Raw genomic sequence first — 19,678 nt, forward strand, 5'->3', positions numbered from 1 at the left:
ACTTTCAATCCAACAGAATATGCATATTTAATCCAAATATATTGTAAGAATATTTAAAGATATTTCAATTCCAAGGAAGGTAGACTTCCTGTCAGATGATGATCTTCCCACTGATTTCATTAAAATGTATTCACATTCTGGATATTTTCCCCTAAAAAAAGACCACACCCTTCTCCCTCTCCCCTTGGTTATTTGCAGTAGGGTACTTGAGCCATCGATCTCTTCACTGCATAAAGCTTTACCATTAGATTCACCGATCATTCCATGGACTATTTCATGCCTTTCCTTTGGTCTTAGTCTCAATGCACTGTTAGCACAGCTGCACTGCACGAAACCATGGGGATGTAATATACTTTTTTTCACTCTTTCACTACTGCTAAGACAGCTTTCCAAGACACAGAGTTATTTTTAAAGTCAGAGAAAAGCAGGACTAGTTTTCACTTTGTGAGGCCACAGTGCCTTTTCTCAAAAAACTGTAAGAAAGTACCACCCAAATATCTTGGTCCACATAAAGACCTCAGAGATTTTTCACGAGTAACTCGATACAACTCCAGGCTGAGAGGTTCCACCCATTTTTAAGTGTATAATTCCCACATGGGATCGTCTTTGAGAAATTCAAAGTATTTCAGGCCCTTAGGTGGGTTTCTCTCCTCTCTGACCTTCATTTCTTCCTCTAGGATGCACAGTTCTGTGAAATACATTCTCTAAAATCATGAATTCTAAGTAAGAAAATTAGAATGCCTCAGCAAGTAACTTAAGTTTCTTTATCCTAAGATACAGAAAACAGTGAAAACAGGAAAACATTTATTCTTATTCATTCTTGAAAGTGCTTAATCCACAGACAAAGATCCCTGTGGTTTTGTTTCTCTTCTGGTGGATTTGCCATCCTTTTCTAATTCTTTTCAAGAATTAAAAGAACAAAACAAAACATGCAAGTAGTTTAGGCAGAGCTGTATGCTCCATTAGACTGCCTCAGCATTCCTCTGTCCTGCGGTTTCCAGTGCCTTTGTGTTGGCACTGATAATAGAAATTTGTCTCATCATCAGGATTTGCTAGGCTTACAGAAGGGATCGGGTCAAGAAAACAAAATTAACATCATAAAGTTCTGTACTAGCTTATTTTCACAATCCCCAGGCTTATAATTGCTAAGGTCCCACTTTCACCCACCCCAAGCCACCTGGGAGTCCAGATGTGCCCTTCTCCCTGCCCAAGACAAAGCACTGCTCCTGCCTCCCCAACAGCCTCCCAGTTTCTGCAGCTCAGAAGGCTACGACCACCTCCAGACTTGAACACCACTTCCACAGGGTGAATGAGAGCTCCCCCACACTAACATCACACCTTGTCCTCACTGATGGGGACATTCACAGCACTCAATTCATTAATGTCTCAGGAGCATCAGGTAGAGCAGACCCTGCTAACACATCTCTCCTCACTGACCCCATCGGGGTACCACTAGTGACGTTTAGGGTAACTCCTACTACATTGGGACTCAACATCAAATCTCCCATGGTCTTCAGCAGGGCCAGGAATTTGCCCTTGCTGTAGCTCACGAGAGAGGATGTGCCATGTAGAGACCCGCACAGAAACATCCTCTTACAGCCAACTCACTTCCACTGCTGCTCAGTAATAGGGAACCTATTCCATGAGATAATGCTTCTCAAGCACTTTACTGCCCGTACATGTCGTCTACGCAACTAAATCTTTAATCTGTTTTTCAGCTATTTTGTTAAAACATCTTTGTTCACTCAAATACGCACAGAATCTCTTAAAATGCAAGGAATGTGTGATGTGGCAGCTTTATCCTCATGCCACTCTTCTTGGGACACACCAGGACTGCAGCCAGACACTAAGTTAATAGCATTTTATTATAGACAGATTCCTTTAAATTCCAGTTTTGGAGTCTCTGTCAAGGCAGGAATTTGTCAGTCCCTCACAAGCATCTTTGCTCACCTTGCCACAGGCCACAGAGACATACGCTTCTTGCTTTTTTTCCTTATACATGTCTCAGAAAGAACAGTCATGCACACCCACAAAACAGGCACCAGAATGACCTGTCCCACAAGCAGTTTGACTTTCTTTTCTTTTCCATGTTAGAATGAAACCCATTATTTTCACAGCTCTTGGGAAAAGAGCAAACAAAAGAACAGAAAACAAAGCAGAAATACTAACCCACCTCAGTGTAGCTTCTGGGGCCTCTCAATACTGATATACAGTACAGATTCAGATCATTGTTTCTCACATAACCAAGTGACACCACAGAATCATAGAATTAGCAAGGTTGGAAAAGACCTACAAGATCATCCAATCCAACCATCCACCTACCACCAATAACCCCACTAAACCATGTCTCAACACAACATCTAAATGTTTCTTGAACATGATGCACCAGTGGAGTTCATCTCCTTCACAATGAAAGCATGATTATTATTTTTGCTACAGAAGAGAGTAGCTCTGAAGAAGAGATCTGAGGACTAGATTCTTCCCACAGCATATCAGGTGCTCAGCCAAATTGCATAGAATGGAATCACCATACGTTTCCCTTACAGTCAAAGACAAAAAGATGAAAACCCAGTCTGCTGACTTTTCCCATATATTAGCTCCTCCATTCTCAGGGGACACTTGTCCCTCTCCTTCAATGACTGTGCAGCTGTAACTTATCAGAGATGCTTTAGATAAGTGCCATAAATTGCTGAGGATGAATTTGGGCTCAAGAGACAGCAAAACAGAGTACTTGTCAAATCCTGACTGCTCACTCACCTGAGGAAAAAGCACTGATTGGCTTAATTATGATAAGGTTATTTTACGTAGCATGCTCTCGCCTTAGGCCTGTATGCTACAGCTAAAGCACTGCCATTTCTTAACAGAATTTGGAAGCAAAATTATTTTCATTTTTGCACCGTTCTACTACAACTCACCATCAGTTAAATTAGGTTAAGTAATTAAATTAGATTACAGTCCACTGAAAATTTGGATGCTACCTCTGGACTCAAAAACCACATCAGAGTATGTTTGGGAAGAACCACTGCTTTTCAGGGACTGTGACCTTAGTTTGAGAGGGAATTTGGTGCTCTGTACAAACATATACATGCAAATCCTCAACTCTGTGCATAAACAAAGTGAAAAGCTTGTGAGGTCAAGATATTCCCATGGATTTTAATGTTTTCTTTCCTAGTTTGAGAAACTATAAAATGAAAGATCCGTGTAGAAGTTTTGCTATTCCATTTCATTAAAAGTAGAGCTGAACTGGGGCATAGAAGAAACGCAAACTCTTTGCAATTGGAGTGTTTGAATTTGCAGAAAAAATAAGAGCACTGAAATGTTTGTAACATGCCATTCCCACATCTTCAAATGGTCTTTTATTTCAGAAAAGTCAAAATATTTAATTTCAGCACTTTCTGAAAAAAGCTTTTGATTATTTTTTTGAGTCTTCTGTTTTCAAAGACTTAAATTTTACAGAGTGGCCTTTTTTGTTTAAAAATTGATCTCGAGTATAAAGAAAAATCCAACTAATAAATAAAAATGACAAAAAGCAACAAAACCCAACCACTGGCTTCAAAGATGTCCTCAAAATATTCCTTTTCAGTTTGCTCTGAACTTATTTCCCCCTTCTTGACTTTGTGGTTCAGTTCCTGAACTAAATAATCCTTTGTTCACACTTCTTTAGCGTAGGATGTATAAGCAGCACTCTCCAGCCTCAGAAGCTGGGCTGTGCCCACAGAGGAATGGGCTGACTCTCTAGTTTTGCATCCGTCTTCCACAGTAATAAATATCCTTCTCTGTTCTTGAGGCACACAAAAGAGATGAAAGCCTCACCTCCAACTTTATACCCCAAATCTTCACTGTCCTGATATCACCACACCTGTTTCGTGTAAAGCTATTTATGCCTACGTTGCATGGCCTATGCCAAATATTCACAATACTGCTGCCTTTAGTGCCTCACTGCCTCATGGAAGTTGTGCTTACAGCTCCTCGGACAGAATCCCTATCTATCCCATAGCTCAAGACTCGTATGTCCTACTCAAGCATCCCAGTTCAACATCGGATCATGTGACTTTGCAGCTGTTCTAGGTCATCTGGTTTGTTCTAAAGTCTTCACAGAGGACAAAAAGGGCCAGACATTCAAATTACAACTTCTGCAAGTCCATGTACCGCTACAAGATCTGTCACTTAGTATTAACTGAAACTTTCAATCTTCTAATGAATTTTTGCAAGCTGAACTTGCAAAGAATTTTCCATATTTCTGCTTTTTCTCTCTAATTTTCAGCAGCAACAAATGCTGGAGCATTATCTCTGGAGTGGAAATTCTGACTTCTGCCCAAATGCATTAATAATACATAAGTTTTCTGATGAATCTAAAGTGACACAATTACCCCACAAAAGAACATTTTAGGCTCGCATTTTTATTAACCTGAAGTATTTTCAAGCTTTATTCCACGCTTTTTTTTTTTCTGAAAACCATTATTAACAAGAGCAAATATATTACTCTTTCTTTTTAAGCTAACTTTTTAATAAGCACACATGTATTACTTTAATAAAGAAGAATGGTGGACTTATAACTGGGCAATGTAATCTCTGCTTCCTCTTTATAAAATTTTCAGAGCTTTCAATGTTAGCTTGAGGTGATGTCATATTAATTATACACAGTAGATTTTTCAGGTGCTGGAAATTAACTTCCATCATTCAATACATTTTGCAAAGCATAACATTCTTATCCAGTTCAGCTCAATTTGCAACAGTGAGTTTCTTACGGTGTAATTCTGATTTTTACAAAGTTTTGTTTTGGGCTTTGGTTTCGGGGCAATTCTCACTCTAGAGCATATTCATTTGGACAGTGTCTGAGAAACTACACAACAGTAACCAAATGGCACGAACTCATCTCAGCTGTTATGAACTCAGACTCCAGAGACCAAAAAACAAGACAAGGGCTAGAAAACATCCTTCTTTCTCCTTCGTCTGCCATAACCAAACTAGAAATATTTTCCAGAACTCATTTCCCTTCTATTTTAAGTCAGTGGAGCTCCTGATGTCTATGGCTGCTCCTCTCCAGACAAGGTCAACTTTTGGGACATTAAGCTCCATAGCTATGAATAAAGGCAGGTTTGCTAACTCAGCTGAAAAGCTATTATTCCCAAACCATACCTGACCTCTGCTTAAAAGCATAAAAAAAACCTGAGAATGAATTTGTTCAATTCCAACAGTTATCATCCAGACAGGTTTTGAGATTAAGACTGACAAACAGACAAAAAGAAACACCTCACAACTGGCTGCTATTGAGGAATCAGTAGAATTACTACTAATATATAATGATTGTCTTTGTCTTTCTTGCTTGCTTAATATCCAAACTGAATTCTGCTCCCAGATTTTGTCCTTTGGGAACAGCTTTCCTTTCTCTTCTGGATCCTGTGGATAGAAAAACATCTGCAGGAATACATATTTCTCATCACCTCTTAAAAATATACTCTCTGCAGAGACATCAACTGAGCAAGGTACTAAGTATCTAGCTTTGTACATTTTCACAGACTTCAGACTTAAAATAGGGGCAGACTATTCATTGTATGCCTGGCATTGTTTCTTTCACTTCCTTCTCCCAATGGTTGTGAAGCTGGGCTCTAGAAGAGATGAGATAGATACACTGCGTGGATCACAGATCTGTACAAGCATGGCAACTTGTCTTCATTAAGTATCTTGATCAGTCCAAGCTCTTACATTTGCAAGATGACAGATAACGCAGGCATACAAGCAGCTGCTACCTCCAGAAGAAGAGAGACGTGGACCACTTAGACAGAGCAGCAGGCAGAAGTGTGGAACCAAACAGCCCTAAGAAGATCACACCTGTAAGAGACCCGGCATCTCAGTTTCACTGAATCCACTTTTCCTCTCTATAGCTGATGTTGTAAAACATCTGATCTGCTTAGCCATTAGTGGCTGCTGAGCTATAAAAAGGAACACAGAGCCTGTGTGCCTTTCTCCAGAACACTGTTATAGACCGTTTGTGCCATTTTTATCACAAAGCTTGAGTGTTTCCAAGAAAATAACTAAAATGTTATCATAAATCCTATTCAGATCCTTCAGCCTGTCTGTGGGCATTTGTCCTGCACAGCAATGGACAGAACCCTTGAGACACAATGAAGGCAAGAGAACTCTTATTCCAAAATCCACTTGCTTAAATGTCTAATATTTTATCAAATCTAACGTTAACTAACTTCACATAAGGTATTTCTATATATTAGCCTGGTTTCACTTGAATTCCCACTCTACATTAACTCATGCTGATGAAACTACTTGTATCAAATACTTATTTCTGCCTGAAAAATACATCCTTCATTAAAATTCTTTGTTAATGAAGCATGTGTCTTGCTGTTGAAGCCTTCTGGAAGAAAAGGAGATACTGTATTCACTTTTTTTTTTTGTTGTTAATTGAAATCTATGAGACTAAATCTTAAAATACAGTTTGACTATCTAGGAAGCATCTGAGGCCACAAGACTGATTGATTTTTAATGAGTTTAAGACAAATCACACCAGCTAGTTACAAACATGATGGCCTCGCTCCTATTAGAACAAGAAAACTGTTGATCTCCATCACCTCCCTCCAACACTAGTTCTGGTGTGAGAGGCTCCTGCCCACCTCACTGTAGAGGTGCTCACACTTCAGCATTCTGAGAGGCTCTTCCTATAATCTCTCCAGATTTAATTTGTCAAAAAAAACCCCAAGAAATTAGACTGGGCACTGGCAGGAGTTGAAAACTTCACTAGGGGTGCCTTGGTAATATTGAATCACAAATGGCTCTTGTAGTAAGGTTGAGCAAACCCAACTTCTACCTCAAAAGTTTACACACATGCAAACATACACAATGCCCGTGATCAAGCCCAGCTCTCCTCCCATGAAGAGAACTCCACAACATGGCAGTAAATCAGACACCAGGAAAATAAGAACCATTTGTTCTATTGTCCCAGAGCAGTGTGTCACTTAGGAAGCCTCCTCCCCTCATTGTATGTGCGTGTGTGTTTTCTTAGTCTGTGTTTATTTATTTGTTTGCAGGAAATGCTTTATCCAAGTGTCAGTTTGAGAGCACATCACAATCCAGTGTTTGTAGTGTTGCCTAGCTCCTGAAAAACATTTAATTTCACTTATAACAAGTTTAACAGATGTCAGAGACTCATCAAAGCTATGCTTGGCATTTGGCTTGGGTTCTAGCAGACCTATCAGCCTCTTATCTCTACAGAAAGCCAAGCATTTTCAGAGCAACCAAACTAGGACTTCTCCTGAGGTGGTGCTGCATTCCAGCTCAGTTATAGGATAGTCGATTTTTCTTTGCTAGCACACAACTTTTTACTTCAAAATCTGCTCTCAGAATCTTCTACTTTCAAAAAAGTTTGGCAGCTTATCACATTTTTTAAAAAATATCTTATTCAAGTGAACCATCTTATCTGTCCATGGAGACTGCCCCTTCCTTCACAGCTTATGGGATCAGCTCATCCCTGGCACACGGGAACACACACTTCATTTTCAAAGGGTCTGGAGGAAGAAGGTCTCAACTTCAGCTTTTGCTTCTGCCTTCCTATCCTGCACTGAGCAGGATTTTCTATTCTCCTGTAAGGAGCTTCATTTTTCCCCCTCACTATTTTGTAGGTAGGACTCCTCTATCTCAGGCCACCTTCCCCTCTAAGTGTTGAATTTGCAGCAGAGGCTGGGGATGAGGCCTTTACCAAAATGGCCCTATAGGAAATCTGAGGCCCTTGACAGGTCCAAGCATAGCCCACCAAATCCCAGTAGGGCAAGGATTGCCCAGTGGTTTGGTGGTTAGCCATTTAAATAATGCTAAACAGCCATGCTGTCACAGTTTTCCTCAGGGAATTAGAAATCTCTTTGTGCCTCAGCGTTCCACCCAACCATGGGAATAAACTCCCCACCTCACATGAAGATAGCAAGAATCAGTTCAGCAGGGTTTAAGAGAACCTGTGCTACCAGCAGATGTGTGGGCCAGGCTGCAAAACTGCCCCCCTATGTTGCTGAAATATTACCCACATACAATGTTTTAATTAAAACCGCAGAATGATTCATCTGACTCATCTCTCTGCAATGAGAACAAGGCCTCGGGGCTGCCCCACTGAGATCTCTGAGACAGAGAAGTTATGTTGAATTGAAGCATGGGCTACTCCAGCAATGCTCTTTTTAAATGAGCTTCCTACCCAAAAGATAATACAATGCACACAAGCCTGTCTGTCCCTCTGTCTTCTCCCTTCTCCAGTAAGGGTCTGACAGACAGTTATAACGGAAACATCCCAAGCAGCACAGATATCACAATAGATTATGACCTTACTTGTATGAAAATATGCAGGAAGGAGATAGACATTCTGAAGAAAGGTATGAGTTCAGCCCTTTCTAAGATACTGGAGTCCAATTATTAGAAAACTCACAGGACTCCTAAATTTCATACTGACCAGCGGGTTCTTGAAAGGGGAGGGGAAATAAAGGGAGAGGGATGTGTGACAGGGCACCTCAGTGCTGAAAGAAGGAAATGAACAGAACAGTTCAGCTGGAAGGGACCTTTGAAGATCACCAAGTCCAACTGCCTGAACACTTTCACCGAATGTTAAAGCACAGAATTAAAGGCATTAGCCAAATGCCTTTTGAACACGGACAGGCATGAGGCACCAACTCCCTTGTTAGGAAGCCTGTTAACAGTGTTTGACCATGGTTGTGGTATAGAAATTTTTCCTAACGTCCAGTCTGAACCTCTGCTGGTGCTGCTTTCTGCCATTCCCACCCTTCCTATCATTGGTCAGAGAGAAGAAACCAGCAAGTCTCTCCGTTCCCCCTCCCAGAAAGCTGTAGAGAGCAGTAGGGTAGCCTCACAGCCTTCTTTACTCCAGATTAGACAAACCTCAAGCCTCTTCTCACAGGACATGTCTTCCAACCTTTAATGAGAAAACAAAATGTCTCCTGCTCCATGACCTCATCTGAAAGAGTTCTGATTGCCTATGCATATCATTTGCCTTCTTTCACTGATTTGAGTGGGAATTGCTAACAATTCAGCAATGATTGTTATTATATAAATATTTAAATACATAGAAACTGACGTAAATTTGAAACTTCATTTGTAAAACAAACAAACACAATAACCTGTTAATTCTGCTTTGCTTCAAGTCTATATGCTTTCTGCTTGAGGAGGATGTTTCTAAAGTTGCCTCAGGGATTTAAAAACTCTATGCCTGCTAAATGTCAATAGAAGTTGCACTTCCCATTTCACTTGTGGCCAAAACCCATAATCCATATGTATGTTTCATACACATACAAAACACTCATGTAACATTAGCAAGAAATCACATACCTCTAGGAGCAGAAAGCTGACTGCCTTGTCAGAAATGCAAAGCAAGATTTGCTTTGACAAAGCGGTTGTAAAAAAAACAGTCTGTGGATCTACTGCATCCATTGACTATTAGTTAATGAGTGGAATGACCTAGGGAAACGGGGTGCCACTACTGAGGGAAGGGATGTACAACAAAACTCTGTGCATGCCCAAAGCTGGGGCAGATTAAGGTAGAATTAAGCTCTTCAGCCAGCACTGCTTTCTTTCCCCTTCAGAAATCATGAGGAGACAAAACCACAAAAGTATTCAACATTCACATGAACTTTGCTGAGCTACTGTGCATTGGGGTTTACATTTCAGGGGTATAAAGAGCACAGAGACACAACGATAGGGGCACATAACATTATTAATCTCTTGAAGATCACCTCAGTCTCGCTCCATAACTTGGCCTTTGCTTAATGATGCTGGCACTTACACAAAATATAGCATTTAGCAAAGCTCCACGCCAGCAGAAACCATCGCAGAGGCTGAACGGCAGCCCAGCGCAGTCCCTTGTGACAGAGCTCTGGACAGCCTGTATAATTTTTCCTCAGTGGAAGGGGAAGTGTTTATCTGGGAGGCACTTCATATCAATGACACTAGGGAACTGTTTTGCTTTCCACAAATAGGTTGGTATGCAACTTCCAGGCACTCCCTATGGAAAACTTTGGAACACCAGCCATATCTTTCCATCGGGGATTTCACGTAGTTAATGCTCTGCACTTTTCATCCTGATTTATTCCTGCTTCACCTTGTTTCAAAAGTGCTGCACTCACTTCAAACACAACAAGGGGCTCATCTCTGCGAATGCGAACTTTGATTGCTGGAGACTTCAGACTCCTATTGTCTGTTCAAACATAAACAGAGATGAGCTGTCTTGACAGAGGCATTTCTGTGACTGCCTTTATTTTTGCAAGAGTAATTTGGAAATGTGAAACTGGGATCAGATTCAAACCTTGTGTTTCACAAGGTTCCACAAGGTTTGAATCTGGATGTCAAAGCATGTGGACTCTACTAACTTGGCTGCTGAGTTGCTGCAGGTTAGTTGGAAAATCTTGAATTGGTATACTTCATGGGAGACAATGGAGAGGATTCGCTATACTCTTACTCACAAACAAGAGCACCAAATTAGGCCTCACTGGTCAGGAGCAGCACAGAGTGGCACTTGCACAGACGTGAGCTGGTCTGACTCCCCAAACAGCAGAAATAATAGGAAATATTGCAATCCCAGTCCTCACATCAATACTGATGCCCCGTAGGACCAACTTTTTTCTCGCTGAAGTCAGTAGGACTTTGGCCACACTAGACACAAATGTAGGCTAATTTAGGCTGATATAAACAGATGCGGCAGACAGATGGGCACTGCCAGGTTCACAGTCGTCACAGTACTGTAAGTACTCCCACTGGCTCTCCTGATAAGCTGGAGTCTCAGAGGGCTGTCACAGTGGCAAAGGATCCAGTTTACACAATCACAACTACATACAACCAGCATGAACAAGAAATCAAGGCTGAGGCCCAGAAAGATCATCCATTTGCTGTCATTCAATCCCTGCACCCCAGTCTTTGCATGTATTAATTCTAAAATTGCAATGTTGTAGCAGTGTAAGACATTTCTTCATTCAAGGATGTCGTTCCATTGTATCAGTTGACACCCATTACGTCTATTTGTATATACTACATCTGATCTGTGTTTCCTCCCTCCTGTTTCTATTCACAGGTCCATTTTTCATTCTCCCTGGAATGTAGAACATTTGGGAGTGTAGGTGGAATGCCAAAGTCTTTCAACACCCATTAATAGAAATTTGTTTTATTAATTTAGATTGTGGGAAGAAAAAAAAATGTAACAGAGTTGATCCTTTGCACTGAAATCATGAATCATTGTCATGTGCATGAGAAGACATGTCCTCTGAGACACCAGAGGCTGCCTCAGACAGAGTAAGTGATTAGAATTGCTGTGCTAGGGAGTCCTGAGTCATCAAACATAGCAGTTTAATTCCCAGGAAATGGGAAACATATTGGGATGCCATTGACTTGTATGGAGCATGAGCTCCAGAGAAGGGTGAGCCCTTCAAAGGTTCTGGAGATCAGTTTAGCTCGTGGAACATTTTTAAAACTTGAAAGCTTCTCTGAAGCATATCTGATCTGGAGCTGGGTAACGTATTCCCAACACATGATTCACTCTATGAATTAAACTCTTTACATACTTTACAGATTACAGGGGAATTTACTTCTAATAAAAATGATTCAATGATTATGACATGGAAAATATGTTCTGACTTCAAGTTATTCTCTGTGACAAGAGCTTCATATAAGCACTGTTCTTAATTTACTAGATCTATTGTAAGAACTTATGTTTTTGGTGTTCCTGTTCCTACTCCTAGTGCTTAACTAGGAAGAGCATCTGACATACATTCTTCTTGGTCTGACCCTTCACCACAGTTTCACAGACATTTCTGATCCAAAGCTGGGTCAGGGCCAACGTAAAGCCATTCAGCATGGCTGAGATAGCACAAGTTGTTAAAAGTGAGACTATTTTCCACTGAAGTAGACAAGAAATGGCACAAGATTTCATCCCATATGGATGTAAGAGTGACTCTCTACTTGTGGGGGCAATTCAGAAAAATTTAAATAAATTTCAAAGTTTGCCACAAGAAGATCTGCAAGATGTTGTCTGGCTACGTCACTGCTCACAGCACTGTTTTGGAGAGAATTTCTAACCTCATTTGGACTGTGAGGCTTGCACAATAAACACCTGATCACTTACGGAAGACAGCAAATATATTTATCAGTAGAAAACTGTTTTCCAAACCTTTTTCTTCTAAGACAATATTCTTGAAAGAATCTTGAGTGAAAGCGCCAATGAAAAAAAAGCATTGACTACCTTTTTGTCCTGTTCCTTTTTCTTTTTCTTTTTTTAAAGGAACTCATCAAGCAAAATTACTAGTAATTACACTCATGTTGAATCAAGTAGCTCTATTGATTGCAGCACAATCCACAGACCTCCTGGCTGAAAGAAGAGCAGTCAGATCTGGAAGAGGAAAAGCTATCTAGCCTAACGTGTGAGGTCTCTTTGCCTGACAACGTGATAGTGAAGGTAAGGGAAGTTGGCACCGCATAGACAGAATGACAGCAAACAGACCACAAACTTCCTTAGATAAACGACATCTTTCAAACCACACAATACCACTTGATACCTTTGTGCCCCTTGAGCTGTTACAAAGTACAGCTGCACTTCAGCCCAGATTGATATCACTTGTGACCAAGGCCATCAATCCACAGGCTGAATACACAAACAGAAAATTGACATGATCTCCCTGTTTTGATATAATGCTGTAGAGAGGATGGTGCAATTTTCTAAAGGGTTAAATGAGTCTATTAACATTGTCTGACTCGACCAAATTCTTCAAATAGGAGGGGAGTTCATCTCTAAAGATTAGTCATCTAAAAGTAGCCAGATGCCTACTGCAAGCAAGTTGGGAAGGCTAAGAAACCCATGAGCGCTCCTCAAGACAAGTCAGTCTTTTTAGACTGACTGTAGTAACTATATGAGCGTAACCTCTTTTCAGCTGATTCTTTCATGGCTCCTCACAATCAAAGATAGGAGATGATCATTAACAATCCTGTGTTAATGATGACCCTGCTCTAGCAGCTACTGGCACTGATGGAAGCCTTGCTGTTGATGTCAGCACAGTTTGCACAGTTTTATCTCTAGTAACTATGGGCCAGAATTTTAATCTTACACTTATGATGTTAGTAAGTGAGTAAGAAGAGTTGGCTGGAAGCAGAAAGAGGACGAAAAATCAACTTCCCTCTGGAAGGAAGACCTCCAAAATTTGGCTGAGAAATAAAGAACTAGCTCTGATCTTTTTTTAAGTTTGCAAGGCTGTCTATGTTGACTATTATTTTATAGACCATGAGATCCAAATCTCCTAAAATCGATGGACTGCAAAGCAGCTGAAAGCCTAGGAACCTTAGCACAGGCTTCAGGACAGTTCACTGAGCAAGCTGCCCTCAAGCAAAAAGAAACAAGCCCAGGCTCCCCTATGGCCCTTTGTGCAAGTTCCTGAGGAACAGAACAGTATAGAATATGAAACAATTTTTCAAACTAAATTTTGCCAAGGACAAAATCTGATTACAGAGAACAGTAAATGCCCCACTGGGAACAACAGTCAAGCAAAATTCCCGAGAAGTTCTGTTCTGTGTTCTTTCACCAACACCATGAATTAGCTTACACTTTTTTTTTTCTCTTTTCTTTTTTTTGGTAGTAAGTTGCTGAATTCCACTCTTTCAGAAGGCATTTGGTGTTTAAAGATATCCTGAAGAACATGCAGACACACTGGCCTAAGGCAATGTATTGTTCAGGAAGTTGACAGGATAATTAAGTTTCCATGGCTGAGAACGTGTAAGTTGACTTTGCTTCTCTACCATGTCTTAGAGCTTTTCTTCAGTTTCTTTCCCTCTGCAAGTTACTTTGATTGGCTCAGACCCTATACTCAGTGGATGTAAGATAATTATACACAAAGAAAATTAAATCACAGAGGAGGACATTTTAAAAGTACATGGGAAACCCTTGAAAATGTAATGTGTGTATTTTCATGACAAAACGTTGTAAGCATTAAGTTGTTATATTCTCCAGTGTTAGATGAAGCAATACATTTGCCAATGCATGCAGATGAACCCCATTTAATCCCTATACACCATTTACTGTAAATTACACTGTCAGAGGAAACCCCTAAATAATGGGTTTGCTTTTCTTCTGAGGGCAAGAAAGCTTGTGAAGGGAGTATGATCTTCGGGCTCAGATCAAGTCAAAGATCCAAAGGTTTACAATAAGATTAAGAAGAATTGTAGCATCCCAACAGGGAGATTATTCCACCCACGGATTTTTCCCTGTCACAGAAGAGACAAGATCCAGAATAGTGTCGCATCTCCCCAGCTCTTTCTCCTCAATTAATTCAGTTGTTCTCAGTGGAAATGCCACAGGTCTCATAATTCTTTTCTTCTCTCTTTTCCAATACAATTCTAATTATTTCACTTTAACTTGGGAAAATTTAAGCGTTCTCCCAAGGATGTCCCAAACACTAAGAGCTAAGAGGTCCGTGACAAATGAGAGAGGAGGAACCCTTTCAGGTTGTCACCCTAAAGCCCAAGTTGCTGTCTGGACGCAACAACTGGAAGTCTCCTGAGAGCTTTGAGGGGAACATTATGACAAACATTTTCCACCCAGCTCTCCACACTGTATTTTGAAGGTCACGAATCCTGATGGAATGAAAAAGCTGCATCAATATGTGGATCAGGTGTGCTTTCATCCTATGGGAAACAAAAAAACATTTACAGTGGAGCAAAGAAACTTCCATTATGAGGCAGAGCTGATGCTAAGGAGCCAGGGTCACACCTGTAGGATGCTGTGGGAAAAGGAGAATGAGCAAGCTCTTTGCTTCAGAAAGAAGGAACAGGAGAAGCTACAACAGCAAAGACATGTTGCTTTGATTGGGCCAGGAAGTTCACCCATAAGGAGGATGGGTAATTAATTTCTACAGCAGAGATCTGAGAGTTCACAGTAAACTCTCAGATGGCCAGAAATAAAAGACGGTCATGAATTCTCCCATTTTGAAAGAAAGAAGCATTGAACATCATATCTGAAAGAGCAGCCTGATGGAAATGAGCACTGCTGTGTGTTTTTTTGGCCTAGAAAATGGTGTGCAGTATGTCAAGGCTCGGCACACGGCAGAAGGTCAGAGCCGATTCTGAGAACTCAGTAACAACAGAGAGTCATCACTGGACACAGGTGCTTCCTGAATTGATCTTGCAATTTGGCTATTTCCAATTAAATATGAAGCAGCTGTGGCCCCTTATCTGCTCAAGTCACTGGAATCCATCTAAGGGGAAACTTTCTCCCTTCTCTCCTCTCTCCACAACCCAAGCAGACAGCTCTGCTCTCCAAAGAGACTGCCAGGGACAGCCAATTGGTCAAAGCCCCACAAATAAAGAGTTGCCTCTTATTCATCTCAGAGCAAAGCAATGAGATACTGATTCAGCTTTTCCTTTCCCAGTGCTTTTATTTGAGGACAACAGCAAAAGCCAGCAAAATAAGAAGAAAATATGAATGCTGTTGAAGCTTATTAGGCAAACAGATTCAGGGCACTGTCCATCAGGTACCAGATTAAACAAATGAAGCCAGAGTGAGGATAAGTCCTTATGTGTTTACAGCATGGTTCTGCATTCTGAGTACAAGAGAGTATTTTTTACAGAAAAGGACTGAGCTTTAAAGAAGGTATTTTCAATAGTCAGCTAGTGCTCCCAAGTATCTTACAACACCTATACATACTTCACACAAGCTTTTCCTTTCCAGTTCATTCGTTTTGCAGCCATGAAAACCCTCCATGTCCCAGTTATCTCTTCCAGCCTGCCAAGGTCTCACTTTACTTTTCTCCAGCACCTTAAGAAAGGAAGAGCTTGGCTCAAATTTGTGCTTGTCACTAGACAAAAGAAAAATGAAACTCTAGGTGTGCACTTTGGTTGTCTTCAAGATGAGCCATTTAACAACACATGCTTAAAGTTTTGGACACAAGATACTAACAACCATCTGGTTTTACCCCGCCTGGAAGTAACTAAGCTTGGACAGCTTTGCTCTTTGTCCTGTTCAGCTCTTCTCAAGGCTTTTCTGATACACAGGAACAGTACTAGTTCTTTCTAAAGAGTATTCTCTTGTGGTTTCTACAATTGAAATGGATGGTAGATGTTAAACATGATTCCAGACTACCCTTCCTATTTATGACAATATTGCTTCATTATTATTGAACAATAAAGTTCAGATTACTGATCACTTCAATCATAATAATAATTACACTATTGTAGTAAAAAAAAAACAAAAAAAAAACCCAACTGCTTTTTTGTCAAGACAGCATTGCTATTAAGTAGGAAGCAGCACTGTTTTTTTGCTAAGGTTACTTTCATCATTTCAAGTAACCAGGCTTCTGATTTAACCTGAGAAAGACTATCCAGCAACTTACTGTCATGAAACAGCCAAATAATCAGCCATAACCAACCTTAGTATAGATACGATGGACCTCTGAGAGCTCCTGCATGCCACCTCAAATCATTCCTCTCGGCCCCTCTGGGCACAATCCGTGCACAACAATCCCTTTTTTGAATTCCCTTGGCCAAAACATAAGCATGCAGCTACTTTTTTTCTTCCTCCAGTCCTTGCATTTCTTCCCATGTGCTGTCCACAGCTCCCTCTCAACTCTCTACATTAGAGTCCAGATGACCTTTCCTGAAAGCCATACGATTTTTCAGTTGTCATTGTCAGAATGCAATATGTAGGCCAGAATGCAATGCAGTAGGCTGGAGTCCTTTATACAGCCTACTTCAAAGTAAAGCAGAAATGTCTCTATGGATTTACACAGAGGAGAGAAAGACCTCTTATTTCATGTATGGCTCCACAAGAAGCAAGACAAAACCACCTGCATCTCAGTGATTCATAACACAATTTCTTCCTTCAAGCAGCTCAATTTGAGGTTTTACATGTTTATTCCATGTATACGTAAGGCTTAGTATAGCTACTACGTCAAAAACATCTCCTCTTGTGGGCCCCTCTAGCTGTTTTCAAATTTCATCTTTATTTCACCTTTTAAAGAGGAAGGAGAAAAGCAAAAAAAAAAAACCCCAAACAGAAGCAAAGACAAAAATCATCAGATCATAGGGACATGTACAGTTTCATTAACAGAGCATCTTATCTTTATGGAATACAACCGCTATTGATTATATACAAACATTATGCCCTCTCTCAGCTCAATCCAATACTCACAAATGTCAACATATGCAAAATAGGCACATTAATACTGTAGAAAGGTTGCTCTGAAAGTAATGCCTCCTATTTATTTCCATGGAAATGGCAACAGATACAAAGAACACAATAGTGCTATTTGATAGAGCAAATTCCCAGCTACAAAACATTATTTTTCAACATGGTCACCACTGCTAGCTATGCATTTTTGCCAGCAATGAGCAAGAGCCTGCATGTGGCACTCACAAAAATCTGCATGGTCATCCATAGCGTGCCTTGTCTTTCTCTCGCTGTTGCAATTGCTGAAACGCACCACTCACCATCTCACTGTGCTAACATCCACTGCTTGGTCTCCATAAACGTTCAGCAAGCATTGATGAATGTCAGTGAGTACAATTTTTTTTTCACATGGAGCATCATACAGCAACAAAATGTAACAGCATATTGTCAGGAAGGTTCAACCACTACTGCCATGCCACCAACATCCACCTCTGACATTGCAGGCTGAAGTAATATAACAGGAGGTATTAGTTTCAGAGCAGCCCTTGTATGTATGTTGATACAGTTTCCCCAGGAACTGACAACTTCAGGGAAGACCATCACAGAAAAGATATGCTGCTGCCAAGGTTCAGGAATGCATACACACAGAGGAACCCCCACACTGCAAGCAGGTCAACATTAAGTAGTGGCACTGTTTCACTTTTCCTGCCCAATCGTGTTCCATCAAGTCTGTGATGACTTATAAAGGCATATCCCAAGACCATAAAGAACAGAGATTGTTTTTGGATCTCTCTCACACTTCTCAAAGATTTGCAAACAGCCAATAAATTAAGAGTTTTCACAATTTCCAGTTGAAATACTTTTCATGGGAAGATAATACTTTTCAACTAAATGAAAATTACTACGGAAAACGCCTGCTTCCTTGAAAGGAAAGTTTTTTGCCAGAAATGTAGGAACTGCATCCCTGCAGGAACTGCAATACTCAGCTGTTTCAGTATTGTTTGCTTGGATTTTGTTTTGCTGTATTTTTAGACACAGGCCTTTTGGTTCATTTTAGCCAAAACAAGCTCCAGTCAGTTAAGGCATTTACAGCTCTTCCTGTGTCATGCTGACTTTTCTCACTGTCACAAGTGCTTCTTAAACCTACTCTGAATATGTGCTCTGCTTTCTGTTCATTTTTTCTTCCTCTTCTTCCCATTGTTATTTAAGACTGGTCTTCTATGGCTCAACATATTCCAAGAATCATTTAGGATAAATGCTCTGTCAAAGACACTTATGTACAGTTGAGCCATGTTATATTCTATATAAATCATTGTGAGTGTTTCGCAAACAAGGCTGAATCAGACAGACTTTCCAAGTACACGAAACATAGCTTTTTCAGACATGATGTCCCAGCCCCCCAATTAATCTGCCATCCTGAAATTCACCTCATATTTGGACCATGTCATGTTGGCCCCTCCAGGAACAGGACCATGCTGCTAACACTTTCTCCTAATGAGGATAACAATCCTGTGATGGGGAAATCTCAGCCAGTTGTTATCTGCAGATTGCAGGGGAAAGGTTAGCTTTGCAAACCTAACAGTATCTCACCATCTCTTCCAGTTTTACTTTCTAAGTTATTCATAGCCCTCAAGCAAACAAAGACCTCATCTCAACTGCCAAGAAAGAGAAGTCTATGGAAAGAAGGAAATCTGTTTTGCTACTTGAGGACAATTTTGTGCTGTATTTCAGCTTATACTAATGAAGATTGCCCAGAGCCTGGTAATCAGTCTTCCTTGCCTGCTTTACGCTTGATCAGATAGATGGAGACTCTTGGGGAATACCCAAACAGTTTTTACCTACACAGCTCACTTTCCAGAGTGTAAGATGCATCTGCTACATTCAACACGGTCCTTCAGGCAAAACTGAAATCCCACCTGAAGAACATAGTCTGACAGAGAGGCCTGAGAAAGGAGGTTGGTAGCTCCTCACCACTCTGCAATGGTGTAGTGACCAAAACCCACGGAGAAAAAAAATTCTATGGGGCAAATTACCAGAACAAGATTTTTCTTGAGAACAGGAAGAAACTGCGGTGTCCTTAATCTGGTAGTATTAAGCAGCTGTAATAGGAATAACGTTCACAAGTGAAAAAAACAGCCCCTGAAGCTCCCTGATTTTCCAGACTCACACTATAGATGCTTTATAGCACACTTTCTGTCTGGAAGTTGGGTGGGAATGGAAGGTGCCACATCCCTCATCCACCTCCTTTAGTAACACAATAATCTTGCTTCATCAGAGAAAGAAGGAGAAGGAAAAAAGGAAAGAGAATGATTAATAATCTGTGGGCAGCTGCTTACTTTCCAATCGGTTGTCCAGGAGGGGTGTGCTCCACTTCAAATCCTGCTTGTCTCAGTACATCAATCACAGTGTTGTTACCCAGGAAGTGACCTAAAATACAGGTAGAAAATAGCACTGTCAATCAAACTGCTCTGCTCACTCCGTTGACTTTCTCCTTTTGCAACAACAGGTTTGGGACACAAGGTTACCAGAAGCTAAACT

General features: G+C 40.7%; 1 protein-coding gene across 1 annotated transcript in view; it reads right to left on the reverse strand.

Moving 5' to 3' along the window:
* The window catches only part of TRABD2B (TraB domain containing 2B), a 271,338-nt gene that overhangs the window by 32,125 nt on the left and 219,535 nt on the right, over positions 1-19,678 (reverse strand). The window contains exon 5 of the mRNA XM_021404635.1: positions 19,477-19,567. Coding sequence (XP_021260310.1) covers positions 19,477-19,567 — 91 coding nt within the window. The remainder of the gene's footprint in view (positions 1-19,476; positions 19,568-19,678) is intronic.

Source organism: Numida meleagris, chromosome 7 (genome assembly GCF_002078875.1).
Source record: "Numida meleagris isolate 19003 breed g44 Domestic line chromosome 7, NumMel1.0, whole genome shotgun sequence".
Taxonomy (NCBI): domain Eukaryota; kingdom Metazoa; phylum Chordata; class Aves; order Galliformes; family Numididae; genus Numida; species Numida meleagris.